Source organism: Dendrobates tinctorius, unplaced genomic scaffold, assembly GCF_039654945.1.
Source record: "Dendrobates tinctorius isolate UK_male_01 unplaced genomic scaffold, ASM3965494v1 ptg000152l, whole genome shotgun sequence".
Lineage (NCBI taxonomy): Eukaryota > Metazoa > Chordata > Amphibia > Anura > Dendrobatidae > Dendrobates > Dendrobates tinctorius.
The window spans coordinates 2,644,676-2,670,023 of NW_027361819.1; the positions used below are offsets into that span (position 1 = coordinate 2,644,676).

General features: G+C 45.6%; 1 protein-coding gene across 2 annotated transcripts; it reads left to right on the top strand.

Annotated features, from left to right (window-relative positions):
- The first annotated feature begins 1,464 nt into the window (after window positions 1-1,464).
- On the top strand, window positions 1,465-22,884 carry LOC141050750 (sulfotransferase 1B1-like). Of its 2 annotated transcripts, none has more exons than XM_073547380.1 (8): window positions 1,465-1,610; window positions 1,786-1,932; window positions 2,016-2,144; window positions 19,670-19,767; window positions 19,857-19,983; window positions 20,058-20,152; window positions 20,748-20,928; window positions 21,097-22,884. In XM_073547380.1, exons 2-8 carry the CDS (start codon window positions 1,791-1,793, stop codon window positions 21,207-21,209), a joined length of 885 nt encoding a protein of 294 aa, XP_073403481.1. In that variant the 5' UTR covers window positions 1,465-1,610; window positions 1,786-1,790; the 3' UTR covers window positions 21,210-22,884. The 2 variants fall into 2 exon arrangements, with proteins under 2 accessions (XP_073403481.1, XP_073403482.1); XM_073547381.1 differs by having other exon boundaries at window positions 1,549-1,684.
- The last annotated feature ends 2,464 nt before the right edge of the window (window positions 22,885-25,348 follow it).

A 25,348-nucleotide genomic window follows, 5' to 3' on the forward strand; every position in this document is an offset into this window, starting at 1 on the left:
AAAGAACAGAAAGTAACACTCACATGTGTGTAGTTGGTATTAGGCAGACCATGTGGCTGGGGGAGGGGCGCTTAACCAAACGTCCCCACTCATCGGCACCTCTCTCTGGCAGGAGGACTCCAGCTGAACTGACTGGAATTTGGTAGGTATTACCTATAGCCTAGGGTCTGTGACCTCATGAAATGGGCGGTCTGGTGAGGTCCAACACCCCTTCTCTCTCAGTTATAACTTAACTAAAAAAGTTATGATAACCATATCTTAATGGGGGAAGCTCATATGAACTCACCAAGGGTATCATGTTTCACAGTGTAACAAACCCAACAAGAAAACATCAAGAATGCACTAGACAGGACACTCCATTTGGGAGCAATCCATATCTCAATTTCTGAAAGTCCGAGAATCGTGAAACTTAGGGGTTTAGAAAGCTGGCTTTGTGCCCTTTGCAGAAATGTGAGTTTCACATCTCTGTCACAAGCAAAGTGCGTGCTAGGCTTCTTTTAATATTTCCTATACCTGTATTCAAGCATCATGGCTTCAGAACAAAGCAATGCTTTCCCTTGAAAGGGGGGAAGGCTGCGAGAGGAAATGGACGGTTTCAGGTTTCACAGAGCTGCACGCAGGAAGACACTGGTGTGTGTGTTTTGGGGGAAGAGGGGTTGCAGCTACATGACAGGCTCATCTCCTCAGTGTGTAGCAAAGGGAGATTTCTAGAAGGTTCTAGAAACCTCATACTTTACTTTAACATACAGATCTTACAGACATTTTACATTACAAATGTGCATTACCTTTGCAGGTGGTTAAGTTCTAGAAGATATTTTACAATCTGCTCCCACCAGGATCCTTCCTTCACTTGCAGCCCCCTCTCCTATTCACTAGTGATGAGCCAGTATACTCGTTGCTCAGGTTTTCCCGAGCATGCTCGGGTGTCCTCCGAGTATTTTGGAGTGCTCGGAGACTTCGTTTTCGTGCTCTTATCTGCATGATTTGCGACTTGTAGACAGGCTGAATACATGTGGGAATTCCCTAACGGGCATTCCTCACATGTATTCAAGCTGTCTAGCAGTCGCAAGTCGAGGAAAACGAAATCTACGAGCACGCTAAAATACTCGGACACCCGAGCATGCTCGGGAAAAATCGAGCAACGAGTATACTCGCTCATCACTACTAGTCACACATCCATGTTATCAGCACTCCCTATTTGGGTCTCTGATGAATCGCCACCACCTTCCACTGTCTTTCCTCCTTAACTACAATACTAACATCACACCTGCTGCTAATACATCAGACTGCATGTAAAATCCCGCAGCTCACTTTCTCAACGCAGGGTGCGACGCTCCTCCATAGACATAGCGTGTCCGAACGCAGTTTTTTTTCCGTGTTGATTTAATGGACTCAAAATTCAATAGCAAAACAAACACCCTGGGCGGAACTAATCTTTGTCACCATTCGTTCACTTGTATATCGCTTAGACGCCTCATGTAGCTGATAAAAGCTTAGGCAATACTGCAAGGCACGGCCTGACACTGATGGAGGAGGGGACAGGGAGGTGGCGTTCTCGGACAGGGAGAAATACAAAGTACTGGGAACGGTGTGGGGCGAGCTGCGGACTGGTGAGTAATATTGTCATAGGCTGGGAAAACCTACTAGACGGGAAATGTAAAGGAATTATCCATAGGATATTGAGGTAAAGACAGAAACTGGAGCAACACAGACAAAGCTGAAGGTGTTTTAGATACGAGGCTTATTCTCTTCTTAACACTTATTTTTCCAAATGGCTCATATTAGACAAGATGGACTCGGAATGGCGTCGGAAAGATTGGGTTAAGGTCCGTGGTGTGCCAATAGTCTGCGCTTTTTCTCAAAACTGGGAGAGGATTGATAATTTCCAAGCGAGAAAAGATGATATTGTCATTGCCACGTACCCCAAATCAGGTCAGTTGTGAGTTTCTTCATCTCCAGAGAATTCAGTTAGAAAATGGACATTTTTTATTAATTACAGTGATTGTATCTTTAAGGCACAACATGGATGAGTGAGATTGTGGACGTGATCTTGAATGACGGGGACACAGAGAAGAGCCGGAGAGACGTAATATTCAACAAGGTTCCAATGTTGGAGTTTTGGGTTCCCGATAAAGTGCCCCCAGGTATCTAAAAAAATCCCTTTTTTCTTATAAATCAAAATCTGAAAGTTAAAGTGTAAATTATGTAACTACAGTTAGGTCCTGAAACCTTTGGCCGGTGAGGAGTGTTCGTGATTTCAGCTCTGCAGGCCACGGGTTTTTTTTTTTATTTAAAATGAAATAACCAAGATGCAGTTGAAGTTGAGACTTTCAGATTTATTTATATGGGTTGAACAAAAGTATCCTGTGAAACGTTTAGGAATTGCAACCATTTTTTCTACAAAATGGCATTCAGGGTTTGTATACAGTCATATGCTAAATGGCGTTCAAGGGTGGCGACTTCCCAAAGGTCTCGCATTTCCTTCAGCAATAATTGTTCTAATGTTTTCATTTGATTCTTTCATCATGCTGACACTTTGGGTATTAGAATGGGTGGGAGCAAGTTGCTTATGAGTCAACCTGAAGAGTTTATGAATGTTATGTATGTGGTCTTTCCTGTCTGACCACAAATCCCCCATAGTTGCCACGCTTATACCGCTGCCTACTTTAAGGTGCTGGTTAGGTAGTACAAGCTTTTTTCAACTAGTGGCGCTGGTATAGAAGGGAAGGACCAGCTGCAAAATAGGACCACAACCAGAGTAGTCTCAATAATAAAATGTAAATGTGCTTATTTGTGGTATGGTCCACTTCCACAGTTACACAAAGGGGGATAAGAGCATGTAGCAGAGGCCGTGGTTTTGGTACTAGGAGCTGTAGTTATAGGATTATAGAAATTGTGGTCCTCTTAGTGCTCTTTACTGGTCTACGTCGTGTGCCGCACGTGCCCATCTACTTCACGAAGGACCTGATTCACGTGGTCGCCTGCATCACGAAGGTCCTGCTGCTGCACGGACGGTACCGGTATGAAGATTCACCCGCAGTGCCTACATGCACACGCTTACTTAGGACCAGCGGAGCTGCACAGAGCGCATGTCACCGGCCGGGACAGCTCTCCGATAACTCCGTCCAGACCCAAACAACTCTTCATCCATGTTACCTGAGTGGACTAGAAGATCCTGGGAGAATGAGTGGACACCTGAATTACAGCACAGCAGCACACTCATAAGAAGTGAAAGAGGTAACTCTCTTTATATACTTTTAACTCTCCATGTAAGTGGAACTCTGCACCATTGTGTGCTCTATTGACTACATTGACCGGCTCAACATATTGACAAATCATTTAGTACAATCACTACGGCTCCTAATACTAAAACCACGGCTTCTGGTACATGCTCTTATCCCACTTGTCTAAGGGGTACTTCACACTAAGCGAGATCGCTGATGCGTTACCGATTTTGTGACGCAACAGCGACCTCGCCAGCGATATCGTTACGTGTGACACTTAGCAGCGACCTGGCCTCCGCTGTGATGTCGCTGATCATGCTCGAATGTCCTGAGCCATTTTTTGATCGCTATTGTCCCGCTGGCCAGCATGCATCGCTGTGTTTGAAACCGATGAGCGACCTCGTTAGCGACTCAGAAATCAGGGACCCAGGCGGGAGTCGTCAGAATCGCTGCTGTGTGACAAGGTCCCAACGACCGCCGAGGACTTTATACGGATCGCTGGATTGTTGCTGCGTCGTTGAATAGATCTGTTTGACAGCTTACTAGCGACCATTTAGAGACGCACCAGTGATCATTACCAGGTCGTATTGTTGTCGGGATCGCTGGTGCGTCGCTTAGTGTAACGGTACCCTAACTTTGGAAGAAGACCGTAGCGCCAATAAGCACGTTTACATTTTTCTTCAAAAGGCTCCTCATTTCAGGGGCCCAAAAGTTATTGGAGAAAATTAGATTTACCATAAATAAAATGTTCATTTTTAATACTTTATAGAAAATCCTCTGTAGCAGATGGCCTTTAGTCTGGAAGCCACTTACATCACCAAATGCCGAGTTCCCTCCTTCGTGAGGCTTTTCCGCCTTTACTGCAGCTGACTTCAGCTGTTGCTTGTTTGTGGGTCTTTCTGCATTATGTTCTGTATTCAGCCTGTGAAATGAAGCTCGATGAGCTGACATCTGGTCATGACTTGGCCATTGCAGAATATTCCATTTCTTTACTAAAATGTTTTGGGTCATTGTACTGTGATGTGTTCAATCAACCTTGCTGCATTTGGTGGAATCTGAGCAGAAAGTATCACCCTATACACACAGGATTCATCCGGCAGCTTCTGTCTTCAGTCACATCATCAATAACCACTAGTGACCCGGTGCCATTGGCAGTCATGCATGCCCGCGCCAGGACACCGCCTCTACCATGTGTTACAAAGGATGTGCTGTGCTTTGGCCCATGAGCCGTTCCAAGCCTTCTCCATACTTTCTTCTTTCCATCATTCTGTTACAGGTTGATCTTGGCTTTGCTTTTCCAAAACTGGGTGCTTCCTTAGATGTTTTTTTTGGCAAAGTCTAATCTTGTCTTTCTATTTCTAAGGCTACCTAATGGTTTGCACCTTGCGGTGAACCCTCTATTTTTGCCCTCATGAAGTCTTGTGTTTATGGTAGACTTAGATACTGAAACATCTACTTGCTGGATCATGTTCTTCACTTGAGTGGATGTTATGAAGGGGTTTTTCTTCACCATGAAAAGGATTCTGTGATCATCCACCACAGTCTCCCGGGTACATCCAGGTATTTTTGAGTTCCCAAGCTCATCGGTGAGCTTTTTTTTCCCAGAATGTACCAAACTGTAGATTTGACCAGTCCTAAAATTTCTGCTTTCTCTCTGATGGGTTTCTTCTTTTTTTTTCACACTAATGATGGTTTGTTTTTCTTACATTGAGAGATCTTTTGACCACATGTTGTGGGTTCACAGCAACAGCTTCCAAATACAAATGCTGCACCTGGAATCAGTTCCAGATCTTTTACCTGCTTAATTGATAATGGATTAATGAGGGAATAGGCCATGCAGCCCATTAAAGAGCTTTTGAGATATCCATTCAATAACTTTTGGTCCAGTTAAAAAAAAAGGTAGCTACAAGTTAAAGTGCTGTAATTCCCAAACCATTCCTCCAATTAGGATGTGAATCCCCTCAAATTAAAGTTGAAAGCCTGTACTTCAAGCCAATATTGATTATAGAACTGGAACTTAAATATGCTTTGGCAAACAGCTAAATGTCAAAACTTTGTCACTGTCCAAATCAGTGATCCCCAACCTTTCAGCCTTTGAGAGTCACATTCAACTCCGACAGAGGGTCATGAGCTGCAGGCAGCTCCCGCCCCCTCAAAGTAGTGGCAGCCAAAACCCCCATTACGGGTATAAGGATGACCATAGCTTTTCCACAGACTTTACCAAGAAGCAAAATACTAAGATCCAGGGGTACCCACAATACCCCCACTCAGTATTCTCCCATTAAGCACCTCCAACACACTGTCACATCCAGCTTCAAGCACCAATTCTGAGAAGTCATATCATTCTGTTTCCAGTGTTCCATACTTAAATTATGTCTAAACCCCTAAGACCAGTATATGTGCAGGGCTACTCACAAAATTCACCATTTTGAGATGAGCCTGTTTTCTAGACCTGGAGCTAATTCACAAGCTGGCAGACAGCCATGAGCCACAATTCATGGGACCGCGAGCCACACGTGGATCCTGAGCTACAGGTTGGGGACCCGTGGTCCAAATATTTCTGGACCTAACTGTATTACCTAAAGATCCCAACCCAAACATAAATAAAGCCCAAACACTAAATCAGTGGTAAATAATAGAACATGTTAAATTGTAAGAAACACTGATTTCCCTTAAACACAAGAATATAACTAACTATTATAATACCACCCCTATGTACAAGAATATAACTATGATAATACTGCCCCTATGTACAAGAATATAACTACTATAATACTGCCCCCTATGTACAAGAATATAACTACTATAATACTGCCCCCTATGTACAAGAATATAACTACTATAATACTGCCCCCTATGTACAAGAATATAACTACTATAATACTGCCCCCTATATACAAGAATATAACTACTATAACACTGCCCCCTATGTACAAGAATATCACCACTATAATACTGCTCCTATGTACAGGAATATAACTACTATAATACTGCCCCTATGTACAAGACTATAACTACTATAATACTGCTCCCTATGTACAAGAATATAACTACTATAATACTGCCCCTATGTACAAGAATATAACTACTATAATACTGCCCCCATGTACAAGAATATAACTACTATAATACTGCCCCTATGTACAAGACTATAACCACTATAATACTGCTCCTATGTACAAGAATATAACTACTATAATACTGCCCCTATGTACAAGAATATAACTACTATAATACTGCCCCTATATACAAGAATGTAACTACTATAATACTGCCCCTATGTACAAGAATATAACTACTATAATAATAATAATAATAATCTTTATTTATATAGCGCCAACATATTCCGCAGCGCTTTACAGTTGAACAGTTTCAAACACAACAGTCATAAGTAACAATCTTAACAATACAATAATTAAAGCGACATAAGACGACCCTGCTCGTGGAGCTTACAATCTACAATGAGGTGGGGGGGATACAAAGCACAGGTTTGTATTTACAATGACGGTCCAGCCATCTTCAGGGGGTGGGGGTTAGATGGAGATAGTGAATGGGCTACACACACAAACATGACTTTGATTACTGAATGTGATAGGCCGCTCTGAACAAATGTGTTTTGAGCGAGCGCCTAAAACTATGCAAATTGTGGATGGTCCTAATATTTTGGGGTAGAGCATTCCAGAGGATTGGCGCAGCACGGGAGAAGTCTTGGAGTCGGGAGTGGGAGGTACGGATTAGGGCAGAGGTTAGTCGAAAGTCATTTGCAGAGCGCAGCGGTCGGTTAGGCCGATAGACAGAAATGAGGGAGGAGATGTAAGGGGGTGCCGCACTGTGGAGAGCTTTGTGGGTGAGAACAAGTACTTTGAATTGTACCCTGTAATGAATTGGCAGCCAGTGTAACGACTGGCGAAGAGCGGACGCGTCTGAGAAACGATTAGCCAGATGGACAACCCTGGCTGCTGCATTAAGGATAGACTGGAGAGGGGAGAGTCGAGTGAGAGGGAGGCCAATTAATAGAGCATTACAGTAGTCTAGGCGGGAGTGGATCAGGGCGACAGTGAGAGTTTTTGTTGTTTCCATGGTGAGAAAAGGGCGGATTCTAGAGATGTTCTTTAGGTGTAAGCGGCATGAGCGGGCAAGAGATTGTATATGGGAGGTGAAGGAGAGATCGGAGTCGAACATAACACCCAGACAGCGCACCTGCTGTCGGGGTGTTACTATAATACTGCCCGTATATATACAAGAATGTAACTACTATAATACTGCCCCTATGTACAAGAATATAACTACTATAATACTGCCCCTATGTAGAAGAATGTAACTACTATAATACTGCCCCTATGTACAAGAATATAACTACTATAATACTGCCCCTATGTACAAGAATATAACTACTATAATACTGCCCCTATGTACAAGAATATAACTACTATAATACTGCCCCTATATACAAGAATATAACTACTATAATACTGCTCCTATGTACAAGAATATAACAACTATAATACTGCCCCTATGTACAAGAATATAACTACTATAATACTGCCCCTATGTACAAGAATGTAACTACTATAATACTGCCCCTATGTACAAGAATATAACTACTATAATACTGCTCCTATGTACAAGAATGTAACTACTATAATACTGCCCCTATGTAGAAGAATGTAACTACTATAATACTGCCCCTATGTACAAGAATATAACTACTATAATACTGCCCCTATGTACAAGAATATAACTACTATAATACTGCCCCTATGTACAAGAATATAACTACTATAATACTGCCCCCTATATACAAGAATATAACTACTATAATACTGCCCCTATGTACAAGAATATAACTACTATAATACTGCTCCTATGTACAAGAATATTACTATAATACTGCCCCCTATATACAAGAATATAACTACTATAATACTGCCCCCTATGTACAAGAATATAACAACTATAATACTGCCCCTATGTACAAGAATGTAACTACTATAATACTGCCCCTATATACAAGAATGTAACTACTATAATACTGCCCCTATGTACAAGAATATAACTACTATAATACTGCTCCTATGTACAAGAATATAACAACTATAATACTGCCCCTATGTACAAGAATATAACTACTATAATACTGCCCCATGTACAAGAATATAACTACCATAATACTGCTCCTATGTACAAGAATATAACTACTATAATACTGCTCCTATGTACAAGAATATAACAACTATAATACTGCCCATATGTACAAGAATATAACTACCATAATACTGCTCCTATGTACAAGAATATAACTACCATAATACTGCTCCTATGTACAAGAATATAACTACTATAATACTGCTCCTATGTACAAGAATATAACTACTATAATACTTCCCCCTATGCTAGCTAATATAATAGCTACCAACACAGCAGATTAACCCCTGCACTGCCAAATGAAATTAACACCGTTTAATAAGAAGGTGAAGTGCTTCTAACTTGTGCAGGGTAAGAGGAATCAGACGCCGCGGTCTTCTGGCTCCTCTCTATACTGGATTCACTCATGCTCTCTTGCTCCTTGTGTCCTTAGGATGACTTGAGGATTTCCTCACTTACAGGTATCTTCCCCAATACCTAGCCTTCCCTCCTTAAAAGCTGACTTTCATTACCATCAACCCCATTTCAGCATATCCTGGGTGCTACTACTTGCACAGCTATAACGTCGTCTTCCTTAGTTTGGGTGGCAAAAGACATATGCTTGTCTTTGCCTTGGCTGGTGCTGCCCAGTGTTTGGGTTCAGCTGTCTGCTATGTGATTTATTAGGAGGGTTCTGTTCTTACCGTCTTTATTCATTGATGTTGGGAAACTTACGTTTGCTTCATCAGTCTTAGCTGGGGACTGGAGTGCTAATTAGCCTAGGTACTGATACAAATACTGTATTGTATGTCTACATGTTCATATACAGTATCTCTGGACCTCTGTCTTATCCGCATTCGCTAGAGGGGATACGCTACAGCAGCGTCGCCATTATTTGGACGGTCTTTGTGCCTTCCCTGACAGCGGAATAAATTGCTTATTTTGCTCACTATAGTGCTGTGAGCATTAGGACCCGGACACCATTGGTTTTACTTGTTTTTAAATGTATGTTCCTTGTTTGCCAATAAAAATTATTTTGCGCATTTGCTGTTTATTTTTGAGTGTACACATCATTCTGTAGTTCCTTTTTTCTTCTTTGATATTGCATTCATGTTCTACTACTGGATGTAGCACCCATATATTTAGGATAGACTATTGTAGTGCACCCTACCTTCCTTTTTAGATGTCACGGTAAACCTGTGACACCTTTGCTCTCCTCCGGTTCAGCCATCATTCCAGTGGTGTCGTGAATCGCGGTCCCAGGGCTGTGCGGTTGTGATGACACGAGACTGGCAATCAGCGCTGGCGACACTGTCCCTGTCTGTTGAATAGCAGATGAAGTCAGATCAGCTGCAGCCCGGACAATTTGTCCAAAGATAGCGACAGCGACGAAGGCACTGATTGGGCGCAAGGCTCATGTGTCATCTCATCTCCCGAGATCTTGGTGACGAGATCTCCACCTGCGCATGCGCCAACCCCAGCTGCCATTTTCCTGGAGTCTACCGCATAGGAAACCATGGAACTGCGGGGGTTCTGGCCTTTCACAAAATGTTGGCAGAGTCCCCGCAGCACCGGACACGCACAGTGCCGGACACCCGAAGCGGCACGCCGCACATCCGAACACCCCCTCATCCCAGCCTGCGGCCTGCAGCAACGCTCCACTCTTTCCTGCTCCACAGCAGCCGGTAAGGTATATCCGCATTTTAAGATGCACCCCGTTAGGCGTCGGATTCCTGACACTGCACAGCAGGAATTCAGAGCCAGACATCCAGCGGTCTCCCATTCCGCTCCGACCAAACTCAGGGACCTGCTCAGCAATCACGGCGAGCCAGGCGTCCTGCTCAGACTCGTTCTGTGAGCCTGGATATTGCTGCCACCTCTGGTGCAGCAATGGTAGCGCAACCTGCTTTGCAGGGAACCGCTCCAGAGGCTAAGTCCTTAGGCCGTGCTACTGGGCATGCCCGCAAGGTGACCTCTCAGTGGAGAGTAGGGCTCACATGTTCAGGTCCTGCGTTGGATCTGATTGGTCCTTCCCAGGGTACTGGAAGGTCCCGGAAGCGCATGGCTATAAAAAGCCCGCATGGCGGCTCGGCCATGCGCTAGTGTAGACTAATATTTGCTATGTGTGAAAGGTGATGGATGCATGTGTCTGGTGACTGACTTATTTGAAACCCCTTCCCTCTGATATTACGAATGGTGACAGAGTGTTAGTTTAGTCAGCTCCAGGTTGTGGCAAGCTACGCGCCACTGTGCTTACCGCACCTACACTAGCGTCCGTCGGTGTCCGGTTCTCCGGCACCGTCACTTAGTGGCTTCAGTGATCGCCGCGCTGCAGTAGCAGCATCTATTGGTGTTCGCGACTGCGACGCCACATGCCGGCTGGACCTGTGTTGTGAACAGGCCCAGCGTTTATTCTTAAGTTTACTCCAGGGCGTCTCTGTGTCCTTAACAGAGCCGCTCCTAGCACCTCGGGTGACGTTAACCCGAGTGCAGTGCTCCGCCTTCTAGCAACTCTGCCATTAACCAGCAGCGGTCTTATCTACCGCCCGGTGGACCCCGGGCGGCGAACGCACCTCTTATTATTAATATTTGGTGCGTTCCGGCGTCCCTAACATTACACTAGCGCCATGGTCTGGCTGGTAATGGCAGACGTGCAGCAGTTGCAGCGCTATATTCGGCAGCTGGAGAGCAGGTTGGCGGCTATCGAGAGCACCACCTCAGCTGCGAATGCTACGGTAGCCGCTGCTCAGTCGCTGAGGCTGTCTCACGTGTGCCCGCACTTTTGCCCACGCCGACAATTTCTCGCCTCCCGCTTCCCGACAAGTTTTCGAGTGACAGCGCCACCTGTAGGGGATTCGTGAGCCAGTGCTCTATTCAGCTCGAGTTACTGGCTGCACGGTTTCCTACAGAGCGGGCTAAGGTGGGGTTTATTGTGTCACTCTTGTCTGGCCGGGCATTACTGTGGGCTACGCCATTGTGGGAACGTGATGATCCCGTGGTTCAGGGTGCTGCTCAATTTCTCGCGGCCCTGAAGCAGGTCTTTTTGGGACCACGGATCACGCATGACACCTCTCTCCAATTACTATCCCTAACACAGGGGTCGCTCTCGGTCAGCCATTATGCCGTCCGGTTCCGGACATTGGCTTCCGAATTGGAGTGGCCTGACAAAGCATTGGTCCCGGTGTTTTGGAGGGGGTTAGCTGAACACGTCAAGGACGCTCTAGCTACCAGAGAGGTTCCCACAAGTCTGGAGGAATTGATTGCCATCTCCACCCGCATTGATCTCCGGTTTACGGAGCGCGGGCTGGAACGTGCACAATCCAGACGTAGGGTTAACTTGGCTCCCACATTCACCGAGCCGCTAACGTACCCCGCACAGGAGCTTTCACCCTCCGAACATATGGAGGTGTCTCGCACTGGCTCAAAGCCACGACCGATGCGAAGCTCTGTACGTTGCTATCAGTGCCGACAGTTTGGTCACCCGGCTGGCACGTGTCCTCTGCGGGCGAGGGGATGTCCACGTCCAGTGGCCATAGGTGGTGGTCAGTCCAATATGAAACCCTTCTCACCCAAACCGGTATTCCGGGGTATCTTAGACAGTGGGTCCTCCACCTGGGAGGCAGAGGTTACTGTGGATTCCGGGGGCCGAGGGGAACTTTATGTCCTCTACCTTCGCCCAGAAACACGCCATCCCCTGGTATTACTACCACAGCCTCTGACCATCAGGGTGGTTAACGAAGCACCGCTACCCTCTCAGGTGACCCATCAGACCGCTCCACTCGGTCTCTCTATCTCACCCTCTCATCGTGAGATTCTGTCCCTGCTCATCTTGCCAGATGGCATCGATCAGGTGCTTCTCAGGGTTCCCTGGCTCCGTTGCCATTCCCCTCATATTGATTGGGCTATGGGGAATATACTGGATTGGAGCAAGGACTGTGAGGGAAGGTGCCTGAGGGGCAGTGTTCAGGTGGCTTCCACTGAACTGCCTGCGGATCTCTCCTCGCTCCCTAAGCCCTACCACCAGTACACGGACGTCTTCTCTAAGAAATCTGCGGAGACGCTCCGGCCGCACCACCCCTACGATTGTCCGATTGATCTCCTGCCAGGCACGGAACCTCCTAGAGGCTGTGTGTATCCGTTATCACTCCCTGAGACAGAGGCGATGTCTCAATATATCCGGGAGAACCTGGCTAGAGGTTTTATTAGAAAATAGGTGTCGCCGGCTGGCGCAGGGTTCTTCTTCATACAGAAGAAGAACGGGGAGTTACGACCCTGCATTGATTATAGAGGTCTCAGTGCTATTACGGTCAAAAACAAATATCCTCTCCCACTGATCTCTGAACTATTTGACAGGTTGCGAGGGGCCCGGATCTTTACAAAACTAGATCTGCGGGGGGCATACAACCTGATCCACATTTGCGAAGGAGACGAGTGGAAGACAGCTTTTAACACCAGGGATGGCCATTACGAATATCTGGTCATGCCCTTTGTCCTTTGTAATGCGCCTGCTGTCTTCCAGGACTTCGTTAACGACGTCTTCCGCGACATGCTCTCCACCTCGGTGGTGGTCTATCTGGATGACATACTCATCTTCTCGACAGATTTGACCACCTACCGGAGAGACGTCTGCAGGGTCTTCGACCGTCTGCGGTCGAACTCCCTCTTTGCCAAGCTGGAGAAGTGCCAGTTTGAGCAGGAGTCCTTGCCGTTCCTGGGCTATATCATCTCGGCCCAGGGGTTGGCTATGGATCCTGCTAAACTGCAAGCGGTGATGGACTGGCAGGAACCCCATTCACTCAAAGCGGTGCAGCGCTTTCTGGGGTTCGTGAATTACTACCACCAGTTTATACCGCACTTTTCCACACTGGTGGCTCCTTTGGTTGCTCTCACTAAGAAAGGAGCTAACCCTAACGCTTGGTCTGAACAAGTCTCCATAAAATCTCATTTTGCTAGCGCTCCTATATAACATCATCCCGATGTGAATAAACCATTTATTCTGGAGGTAGATGCCTCTTCCGTCGGTGCAGGAACAGTCCTTTTCCATAAGGATGCTCAAGGTCGGAAGCATCCCTGCTTCTTCGTCTCAAAGACCTTTTCACCGGCGGAGAATTACTCCATCGGTGACAGGGAGCTGCTAGCCATGAAGTTGGCCTTTTCTGAGTGGAGACATCTCCTGGAGGGAGCCCGGTTCCCCTTCCAGGTATATACAGACCATAAAAATCTGGTCTACTTACAGACGGCCCAACGCTTGAACTCTCGTCAGGCGAGGTGGTCGCTCTTTTCCCGCTTCACCCTGCATTATCTCTCAGGGGAGAAGAATGTCCGTGCGGATGCTCTCTCCCGCTCGGTGGTTTCTGCGGAAGAAGGGGAGGCTGAGCCTCGGCTAATTCTCCCGCCGGAGTTTTACTACCGTGGCTCTAGTTGCTCTCGAGTCAGTGCCACCGGGCAAGACCTTGGTGCCACCTCAGCTACGGACGGAGGTTCTCGCCTGGGCACACGCCTCTAGAGTGGGTGGTCACTTTGGCAATAAGCGGACCACAGAGCTCCTGGCTAGGTCGTACTGGTGGCCGCATATAGCTCGAGATGTCAATGAATACGTGCAGGCATTCATCTCGTGTGCACGGAACAGATCCTCTAGACAGAGGCCGGCGGGGCTATTATTTCCTCTGCCAGTGGCGGATAGACCTTGGGAGATGGTTGGCATGGACTTTGTGGTTGGCTTGCCCAAGTCCGGTGGCAGTACAGTCATCTGGGTGGTCACCGACCATTTTTCTAAAATGGTGCATTTGGTGCCACTCGCACGCTTGCCTTCCGCTCGTGGTCTTGCTACACTGTTCATAAAGCACGTATTCCGCCTACATGGCATGCCGGACAAAATTGTTAGTGATCGAGGTCCCCAGTTCGCGTCTCGGTTCTGGAGGGAGCTATGCAGTCTACTCAGCATCGAGCTCAATCTGTCCTCCACTTACCATCCCGAGACGAACGGTTTGGTTGAAAGAGCCAACCAAATCTTGGTCACGTACCTACGGCATTTTGTCTCTGCCAGGCAGGATGATTGGGCATCCTTGCTACCATGGGCTGAGTTTGCCCTAAACAATGCAGTGGCTGATTCCACTGGTCAGACGCCCTTTCTTCTGAACTACGGCCAACATCCACGCGTCCCTGTCCCGATGCCAGTGTCCTCCGCTGACTCCAGGGTGGCAGACTGGGCAGTGGAGGCTCGTGACATTTGGGATCGTACTCAGGATGCTATTCAGGCCTCTAATGAAAGAATGAGGGCGTCTGCCGATACACATCGGCGACCCGCTCGAAGCTTCTCCCCCGGCGACATGGTGTGGCTCTCTACTCGAAATATCAAACTGCGAGTCGTGTCCCCCAAGTTCGCGCCGCGATACATTGGGCCTTTCAAGGTCCTCGAGCGAATTAGCTCGGTGGTCTACCGCCTGGCTCTTCCTCCACATTTAGCCATTTCGGACGTTTTCCATGTGCCCCTCCTCAAACCAGTTCATATGGCCCGGTTCTCCGAGTCATCTGCCAGGTCATGAGATTTGTCACCTGACGAGTTCGAGGTTAACGCCATCGTGGGACGCAGGATTGTCCGTGGCAAAAAATTTTATTTAGTGGATTGGAAGGGTCATGGACCGGAGGCTCGGACCTGGGAGCCGGTGGAAAATATCCATGCTCCACTCCTGATTGAATCATAGAATCATAGAATCATAGAATCGTAGAGTTGGAAGGGACCTCCTGGGCCATCTGGTCCAACCCCCTGCTCAAAGCAGGATTCGCTAAATCATCCCAGTCAGATGTCTGTCCAGCCTCTGTTTGAAGACTTCCATTGAAGGAGAACTCACCACTTCTCGTGGCAGCCTGTTCCACTCATTGATCACTCTAACTGTCAAAAAGTTTTTTCTAATATCTAATCTGTGTCTCTTCCCATTCAGTTTCATCCCATTGCTTCTAGTCTTTCCTTGTGCAAATGAGAATAAAGTTGATCCTTCTACAATGTGACAGCCCTTTAGATATTTGTAGACAGCTATTAAGTCTCCTCTCAGTCTTCTCTTTTGCAAACTAAACATTCCCAAATCCTGCAACCTTTCCTCATAAGACAGGGTTTGCAGACCGGTCACCATTCTGGTCGCTCTTTTCTGAACTTGCTCCAGTTTGTTGATGTCTTTTTTAAAATGTGGTGCCCAAAACTGGACACAATATTCCAGATGAGGTCTGACCAAAGAGGAGTAGAGGGAAATAATGACTTCACGTGATCTAGACTGTATGCTTCTGTTAATACATCCTAGAATTGCATTTGCCTTTTTTGCTGCTGCATCACACTGTTGACTCATATTCAGTCTGTGATCTATTAGTATACCCAAGTCTTTTTCACATGTGCTGTCACTTAGCCCTATTCCTCCCATTCTATATATGCTTTTTTCATTTTTATTGCCCAGATGTAGTACTTTGCATTTCTCCCTGTTAAAAACCATTCTGTTAGTTGCTGCCCACTTCTCCAGTTTATTTAAATCTTTTTGAATCCTCTCTCTCTCTTCTCTAGTATTAGCTATCCCTCCTAGCTTTGTGTCATCAGCAAATTTAATCAGTTTACCCTCAATTCCTTCATCTAAATCGTTGATAAAGATGTTGAACAATACAGGGCCCAGGACAGAGCCCTGTGGTACCCCACTTGAGACATTCTTCCAACTGGATGTACAGCCATTTACGACCACTCTTTGGGTCCGATCACTAAGCCAGTTATGAATCCACCTAACAGTTGCCTTGTCCATTCCATACTTAGTCATTTTTTCAATAAGGATTGTATGAGAGACTTTGTCAAATGCTTTGCTGAAGTCAAGATATACTATATCTACAGCATTTCCTTGATCCACCCAATCAGTGATACCGTCATAGAAGGAAATTAAGTTAGTCTGACATGACTTATTAGTTAGAAACCCATGCTGACTCTGTTTAATCACTTCATTCTTATCCAGGTATTGACATACATGTTGTTTAATAATTTGTTCAAAGATCTTTCCTGGTATAGAAGTCAGACTCACCGGCCTATAGTTGCCTGGGTCCACCTTCTTCCCCTTTTTGAAGATAGGAACAACATTTGCTCTTCTCCAGTCTTCTGGCACTTCTCCTGTTCTCCAAGAATTTTCAAAGATTATGGAGAGGGGTTCAAAAATTTCTTCTGCTATCTCCTTCAGTACTCTGGGGTGTAATTCATCTGGACCTGGAGACTTGAATTCATTTAGGTTAGCTAAGTGTTTCCTCACTATCTTTCTGTTTATAGATATCCTGGATTCTTCTATTCCCTTAATAGGACAGTGAATAACAGTTGATGTTGCATTTCCTTTCTGAGAGAAAACAGATGCAAAATAGGAATTTAAAAGTTCAGCCTTCTCAACATCCTGTCTTACCATTTCATCATTTTCATCCTGTAAAAATCCTATAGCATCTTTGACTTTTCTTTTACTTTTGACATATCCCCAAAATCCTTTATTATTGCTTTTGACATCTCTTGCAAGCCTCAGTTCATTTTCAGCTTTAGCTAATCTGATTTGTGCCCTGCAGGTTCTGCAGACAGCATTATATTCTTCTTTAGATATGCCTCCCTCTTTCCATTTTATAAACATTTTTTTCTTCCTTTTTAGCATGTGCTTAAGTTCTGTGTTCATCCATCCTGGTTTCCTTAAATGCTTCCTATTCTTCCCTCTTTTCGGAATTGTTAACAACTGTGCTTTGAGAATTTCATTTTTCAAGATTTCCCATCCTTCCTGGACATTTTTGTCTTTAAGGATATCCAGCCATTGGATCCCTCCAATTCTCTTTCTGAATCCCTTAAAATCTGCCTTTCTGAAATCTAACCTTGACGTCTGAGTCTTCACAGGTCTTCCACCTCTAGTAATCCAAAATTCTAAAATAGCATGGTCGCTACCTCCTAGGGTCCCAGCCACTTTTACCTCCTCAACCATTTCCTCCCTGTTTATAAGGATTAGATCCAAGGTAGCAGTTCCCCTTGTTTTCTCCCTTACCTTTTGGAAGATAAAGTTGTCAGCAAGAGAGGATAAGAATTTCCTTGACCTGTTAGTTTTGCCTGAGAGAGATTCCCAACAAATGTCTGGATAGTTGAAATCTCCCATGACAACTATGTCATATTTTTTGGAGAACTTGGCCATCTGATGCATAAAGAGTTCATCTATATATTCGGCTTGAACAGGCGGCCTGTAGTAAATGCCTACAATGGTGTCCTTTCCATTGTTCTGTCCTTGTATTCTTACCCAAACAGTTTCCACAGAACTCCCAGTCTCTGAAGCTTCAATCTCTGTGCAGATATACGCATTTCGAACATACAATGCGACACCCCCTCCTCGTTTATCAAGTCTGTTTCTTGCAAATAAGTTGTATCCTTCTAGTCTTGTATTCCAATCATGTGTATTGTCCCACCAAGTTTCAGTGATTCCAATTACATCATATTTCTGTTCCTGTGTTAGTAGTTCCAATTCTCCTTGTTTGTTGCCCATGCTTTGTGCATTAGTATAGAAACATTTTAGTTTGTGATTGGTTTCTCTTTCTCCAATATTTTTATTAATTAGATTCTTTCGTCTTTGTTCTTCCTTTCCACTTCTAATAGCAGAGTTCTCAATAGCATTTGTCAGGTGTATGGCTTTTTCTGGTCTTTTGCTTCCCTTCCCATGTTGTTCTAGTTTAAAGCTCTCCTTACAAGTGTAGCAAGGTGACTTCCAAATACATGCTTTCCAGTCTTCGTAAGGTGCACCCCATCTCTAGCAAGTAGTCCATCGTATAAGTAGTTCACTCCGTGATCCAGAAATCCAAATCCTTGCTGACGGCACCATCGACGTAGCCAGTTGTTCACCTGCAGAATCTTATTCCACCTCCTTGTTCCATGGCCATCCACTGGGAGGATGGAAGAGAAGACCACCTGCGCTCCCAGTTCTTTCATTGCGGCCTTTGAGCGCAGCGAGGCTCAGAGGGGGGGGCCTTAGGAGGGGGGGTAATGTTAGGAGTTGGATTCCTGACAATGCACAGCAGGAATCCAGAGCCAGACATCCAGGGGTCTCCCATTCCGCTCCGACCGCTCAGGGACCTGCTCAGCAATCACGGCGAGCCAGGCGTCTTGCTCAGACTCGTTCTGTGAGCCTGGATGTTGCTGCCACCTCTGGTGCAGCAAAGGCAGCGCAACCTGCTCTGCAGGGAACCGCTCCAGAGGCTAAGTCCTCATATCGTGCTACTGGGCATGCCCGCAAGGTGACCTCTCAGTGGAGAGCAGGGCTCACATGTTCAGGTCCTGCGCTGGATCTGATTGGTCCTTCCCAGGGTACTGGAAGGTCCCGGAAGCGCATGGCAATAAAAAGCCCGCATGGCGACTCGGCCATGCGCTAGTGTAGACTAATATTTGCTATGTGTGAAAGGTGATGGATGCATGTGTCTGGTGACTGACTTATTTGAAACCCCTTCCCTCTGATATTACGAATGGTGACAGAGTGTTAGTTTAGTCAGCTCCAGGTTGTGGCAAGCTACGCGCCACTGTGCTTACCGCACCTACACTAGCGTCCGTCGGTGTCCGGTTCTCCGGCACCGTCGCTTAGCAGCTTGTGATCGCCGCGCTGCAGTAGCAGCATCTATTGGTGTTCACGGCTGCGACGCCACATGCCGGCTGGACCTGTGTTGTGAACAGGCCCAGCGTTTATTCTTAAGTTTACTCCAGGGCGTCTCTGTGTCCTTAACAGAGCTGCTCCTAGCACCTCGGGTGACGTTAACCCGAGTGCAGTGCTCCGCCTTCTAGCAATTCTGCCATTAACCAGCAGCGGTCTTGTCATCTACCGCACGGTGGACCCCGGGCGGCGAACGCACCTCCTATTATTTATATTTGGTGCGTTCCGCCGTCCCTAACACCCCCATTCCCCCCCCCCCAAATTAGTGAGTCTTATAATCCGAAAAATATGGTAATCTCCTCCAAACTGCTGGAGCGTCTATCTTTCTGCTCCACAAGGAAAGAAGAGCAGGAATCCTTCATTTCTGTTTGCGGTATATGGGAGACATAACAGATGGTCTTCACTCGCTAGGTCAGACACAACTGAAAATAAGAAACATGGCTCGCAGAGGGAAAAAATGGTGAAACTTGCATGATACAAGGCATATAGTGGCCACAAATAGTGTAATTCTTTATGTACAAACACAACTGCCTATTCTAATAAGTTACCTGAAATGATAGGTATACTCAAATACCTTTTAAGAAGACATAAGTTATTTTTCGTTTTTCTGCCAAAAATTCCCTTAATATAAAGTTTTCTTTTATTTTTTAGGGTCTCAGCTTTTAGATTCTCTCCCTTCTCCTCGGGTGATTAAAACTCATCTACCAGTATCCCTCTTTCCTAAGTCATTGTGGGAAAATAACTGTAAGGTATTGGACCTGTTCATTATTCCCTTATACATACTGATCCCTCCACTTGCTCCATTTTTAAATATTCATTTCTTTGTGTCTTTTATCAGATTATCTATGTGGCGAGGAATCCTAAAGATGTGGCCGTGTCATTTTATCATTTCGACAAGATGAACCAACTCCATCCGGAGCCGGGACCCTGGGAGGAATATCTCGAGGAGTTCATTCAAGGAAACCGTGAGACCCCATAGTGGAATAGTCGCTCATTCTTTATGTACTGGTCACTGACAAAGTTTTCCTGTTTGTCCTAGTGGGATTTGGCCAATGGGGTGCGCATGTCAAAGAGTTTTGGGCCCTAAAACAAGAAAGAAACATCCTTTATATTCTCTATGAAGATATGTTGGCGGTAAGATTACTTCCAGTGTCAGTGGAGCCTGACAAGTCACGCTAGGCTTCACAAACATTACCATCAAGCTCTCCCTCTAGAAAAGTACAGGCTGTGTACTGCGTCCACCAGAAAGCGTGCAAGGTGCACAGCGGATACGGCCAGAGCACATGACCTAAGGTCGGACACTGTCCGTACTCAGCTCTGCACATAGTATGTGCTACTTCCTTTGTGTAAGAGTTGTGCACTGACACGTTACACAGAAGCAAATACATATGGGAAATATATGTGCTGACCGTCATTTTCCCTTGTTTCCAGCACGGCTCCGGTCCTCTTCTCACTCATGTGACTGCAATCCCAACTCTCTGGATCACACTGCGATCTTTTACAGGTGCTCCATAGGTTTCCATTGTAAAAGCGACTTCCGGCTGACATTGTGATCCGGCGAGTCGTAATTGAAGTCACTTAAGTGAGAAGAGGACCAGAGCAGCGCTGGAAAACTGGGGAAGATGTCGATCAGTAAGTACATAAGAGCACTTACACTATGTTACATACACATTTCTACAGCTTCTTTAACCTATGCATTGGAATATTTGTCCATTTCTAATGTAAACAGGACCCTAAGCGGGAGATCCGGAAAGTAATTAAGTTTCTGGGAAAAGACCTCTCGGATGATGACCTGGAGAGGATTTGTCTACACACTTCTTTTAAGGCTATGAAAGAGAACCCAACAACAAACTACACCGCTATCCCTTCCTCCATCATGGACCAGTCGGTCTCTCCGTTTATGAGGAAAGGTACGACACTGCCACCTGGTGGCTGCGAGAACAATAGCGCTTTCATTCACTGCAGTATTGATTAGATTAAATGTGTTTACTTACGGTATATTAAACTTAAATTTGAAGTGCAATATCTCACTAGTATCTTAGGGACTGGATTAAGAGCACTGTTGTTTTTTCCCTCAGGAATCTGTGGGGATTGGAAAAACCACTTCACCGCGTCTCAGAGCGAGAAGTTTGATGAGTATTATCAGAGACAAATGTCCGGCACCGATCTGTCTTTCCGCTTCTTGGTTTGAAGAAACTCAAGAACACTTTACACTCTCAGCCTGGCCGCGGACGGTCTAAATGGAGCTAGTGATAGGAAGTCACAAATCTTACTTAGGCCACTTTCACACTTCAGGCTTTTTGAATCAGGCGCCTTGCCGCATCGCCGGATCCGTCATAAAATATACCGGTTTCATCCGGTTTTCCATCCGTTTCTTCCTTTTTTAACCGGATCCGGTTTTAGAAACGCCCCCAAAACGTTATTGGCTACTGGATAACTACAGGAAACCTATATATACATTGGTTTTACACCCCTTGCTTGATAGGTTGTTGGAGATTGTTGGAGAGCAATAGGAAAAATGGAAGCTGTTATTGCAAACATCCTGCAGATATATGTGGATTTCACTTTTGAGGCCAATCGTTTGGCAATGATTGTCATGCAGAAGGAGCGAGAAAGACAGCGTGTCATGCGTCTTCACCGACGTCGGATTTGGATTCACTCTATAACGGCACTGAGGATGACACGTGGGGTGTTTTCCACTTTATATCTTGAGTTGCGAGCCAATCCAGAGATGGATGGCTGGCGACTGCTGCTGAATGGCTGGCAACTCCTGATGGATGGATGGATGGATGGATGGCAAATCCCACTGGATAGCTGGGAGGATGGCTGGCAACTCCTGATGGATGGAAGGATGGATGGATTGATTGAAGTCTTGCTGGATGACTCCTCTGGTGTTCTGAAGGACAAATAATGAATGAAGCCCTACCTATCAGGTTTCTATACCTTTTCTGTGGGGTTTGGTTGCCAACTTTTTTGGATGAGTTGATACTTTTTTGAGCATGCTCAGACCAAAAAAACGAATCCGGCCGCCGGATCCGGAAAAAAACGGAATACGCCGGATCCGGCGCCTATAGGCTTCCATTATAAAAAAAAAAAACGGATGATGCCGGATCCGGCATTATCCGGTTTTGCAACGCAGACAAAAAACGTTACATGTAATGTTTTTTCCAGACGCCAGACCAGCAATTTTTGCCGGATCTGGCAAAAGCCGGATGCACCGCATGCCCATGCGGCGTAATGCGGCGCCAATGCAAGTCAATGGGGGAAATACCGGATCTGGCGATAAACAATGCCGGATCCGGTTTTAAGATTTTTCGCCGCAGGCCGCCGGATTACAAAAGCCTGAAGTGTGAAAGTGGCCTAACTGGTGCTCCTACATCTGAGTATGAGTCGTAAGGTTTCCATAGACTAAAGCTGATGAAAAGCCATAATCAACGATAAGGATGAAATTTACCTATAAGCAATCCTTTTATCAGACGGATGACACACTCAACTCATCTGGAAAGAAGTCGGCTACTTGTGAAGTCTACCGGAGGATAGTCAAAATATACATTTTTTGGCTTTAATGAAAGATCTTTTATCGAAGACCTTTTTCTCTGTCATGCATTGCTAATGAGGACTAAAAAGGGTACGAACATTATCAAACTGATCCACTCGCTCATCTTGTACATTATCATTATGTATTTGGCTGTCTATAAGAAAAGTTACACCCCGAAAAACCTGCAAGACGAGGGAATCCACGAACCTAGGACACCTCAATATGAGATAAGACATGAAGACACTCGCGTCCATCAAACACCCATGAGGAATCGTATGTTGAAAAGCAAAGTATCGATCAAGATACCAATTAAATTAATGCCCACTCATTTGGTCGGTTCGTCTTTGATTATTATGAAGACCTTGGAGTCAATATTATGGAAGGGATGATCTGGTGTAAATAAGTAAAAATGGGTAGGAAAAAAAAGGTGCTGCAGATGGACACGTTTTCGTGATTGTACACAAAATACAGCAGCAAATATAATCCACAAATTGTTTTGCATGTACGAGAGAAAAGAAAGGGCTTTCACCTGTACAAACCACATAGTACAAACAGCATCACAAAACCACAATAAGGTCGAATTCACACATCAATTTATTATGATCCATGTAGTGCTGGACATGTGTTTATCTGACCACAACATTTTATTGGGTCCTGGTGTCTCAATTTAGTGTGATTGATTAACGAGAAGAGAGAGAGGCATAAAAAAAAAAGTTCTAAGTCTTATCCTCCTATATATTCAGACATAGCTTGGGGATAGCATTTATGCAGGGGGCATTTATGCACACTTTATCCAAGTACAGTTTATCAAAGTACTGGCAGTTATAACATGGCAGGAGACAGGTAAGACATTTATATCCATCTACTCCCTGTACATTTGGAGTACAACAAATATATACCATATGCATTTGTGTAATTTTTATCCTGGCCGCTGCATTCACACACATCCACCGCCCTGGCATTAACTCTCTACACTCCATCCACATTGGCCCCTCGCTTCTTTCCTCTCCTATGTATAGCACTCATGCTCTTTTCACGTTGTTAAACTGCACAGATCCAGTCAGTCCCACCATTCAACATCAGAGACGCTCTCACAAATCACTTAACTATCTGCTCACTCTTTCTATCCTCCTTCTCCTAGTCGCAGGAGACATTGCTCCCAACCCTGGTCCCCCATTTTATTGAAAGTCAAACCTCCCGACTGCTACACTCAGAAACCCCTCTAATCTTATTAATATTCCCTGCATGCCATCTGTCTCTCTTAATTGTGCACTTTGGAATTCTCGCTCAGTGTGTAACAAACTCTCCTTCATTCATGACTTTTTCCTTTCTAATTCTCTTAACCTCCTGGCTCTTACTGAAACCTGGATCCAGCAGTCAGACACTACCGCTGCTGCTGCTCTTTCATACAGGGGGCTTCACTTCTCTCATACCCCAAGATCAGACAATAGAGCTGGTGGAGGCGTTGGTCTGCTCCCATCACCAAAATGTACCTTTCAGGTTATCCCTCAAGTACCCTCACTTGTCTTCCCTTCTTTTGAGGTCCATGCCGTCAGACTCTACACCCCCTTCTCCATGCGAGTGGCGGTGGTGTATCGTCCTCCCGGCCCCTCCCATCAGTTCCTGGATCATTTTGCCACTTGGCTTCCACATTTTCTCTCCTGTGACATCCCTACCCTCATCATGGGAGATTTCAACATCCCCATTGCTCTTCCCCTCTCACCATCTGCTACTCACCTTTTATCTCTAACCTCCTCATTTGGCCTTTCGCAGCTTACTAATTCTCCAACGCATGAAGACGGAAACTCCCTCGACTTGGTCTTCTCTCGGCTTTGTGCAGTGGATGATTTTGCAAACTCCCCTCTCCCGCTCTCTGACCACAATCTTCTTTCATTCTCTATCAAGAACTGCCAGGCTGCTCAGGTCACCCCCACTGTCCAGACTTATAGAAACATACAGGCCATTAACACCCAGAAACTTATGAAGAACTTGCAGTCTTCATTGGCCCCTATCTCCTCCCTCTCATGTCCTGATTCTGCATTGAAGCATTACAATGAAACACTTCAAACGGATGAATTTGCACCCCCTATAAATAGAACACCACAACGCAGACGGCGACAACCCTGGCACACAGTGCAAACACGTTTCCTGCAGCGGTGCTCCAGGTGCGCCGAACGTCTGTGGAGAAAATCCAATCTACCCAAAGATTTCATCCATTTTAAGTTTATGCTTAGAACATACAACACTGCCCTTCACCTCTCCAAACAAACCTATTTCAACACCCTCATCACCTCACTGTCCAATAACCCAAAACGTCTCTTTGACACTTTTCATTCTCTACTCAATCCAAGAGTACAGGCCCCAACCACGCAGCTCCGAGCTGACGATCTGGCCAATTACTTCAAAGAAAAAATTGACCAGATCCGACAGGAAATATCTCCCAATCACCTCATACCATGCACTGTCCTCCCTCCCCCACTGCATGTAGCTCACTCTCTGATTTTGAACCAGTCACAGAAGAAGTAAGCAGGCTCCTTGCATCTTCTCGCCCAACTACTTGCACCAGTGACCCATTTCCGTCACAGCTCCTCCAGTCCCTTTCCCCTGCTGTCACCCCTCACCTAACTAAAATATTTAACCTCTCTCTCTCTTCTGGTATTTTTCCCTCCTCATTTAAGCATGCCATCATACATCCATTACTTAAAAAAACCAACCCTCGACCAAAACTGTGCCGCTAACTATAGACCTGTCTCTAATCTTCCCTTCATCTCTAAACTCCTGGAACGCCTGGT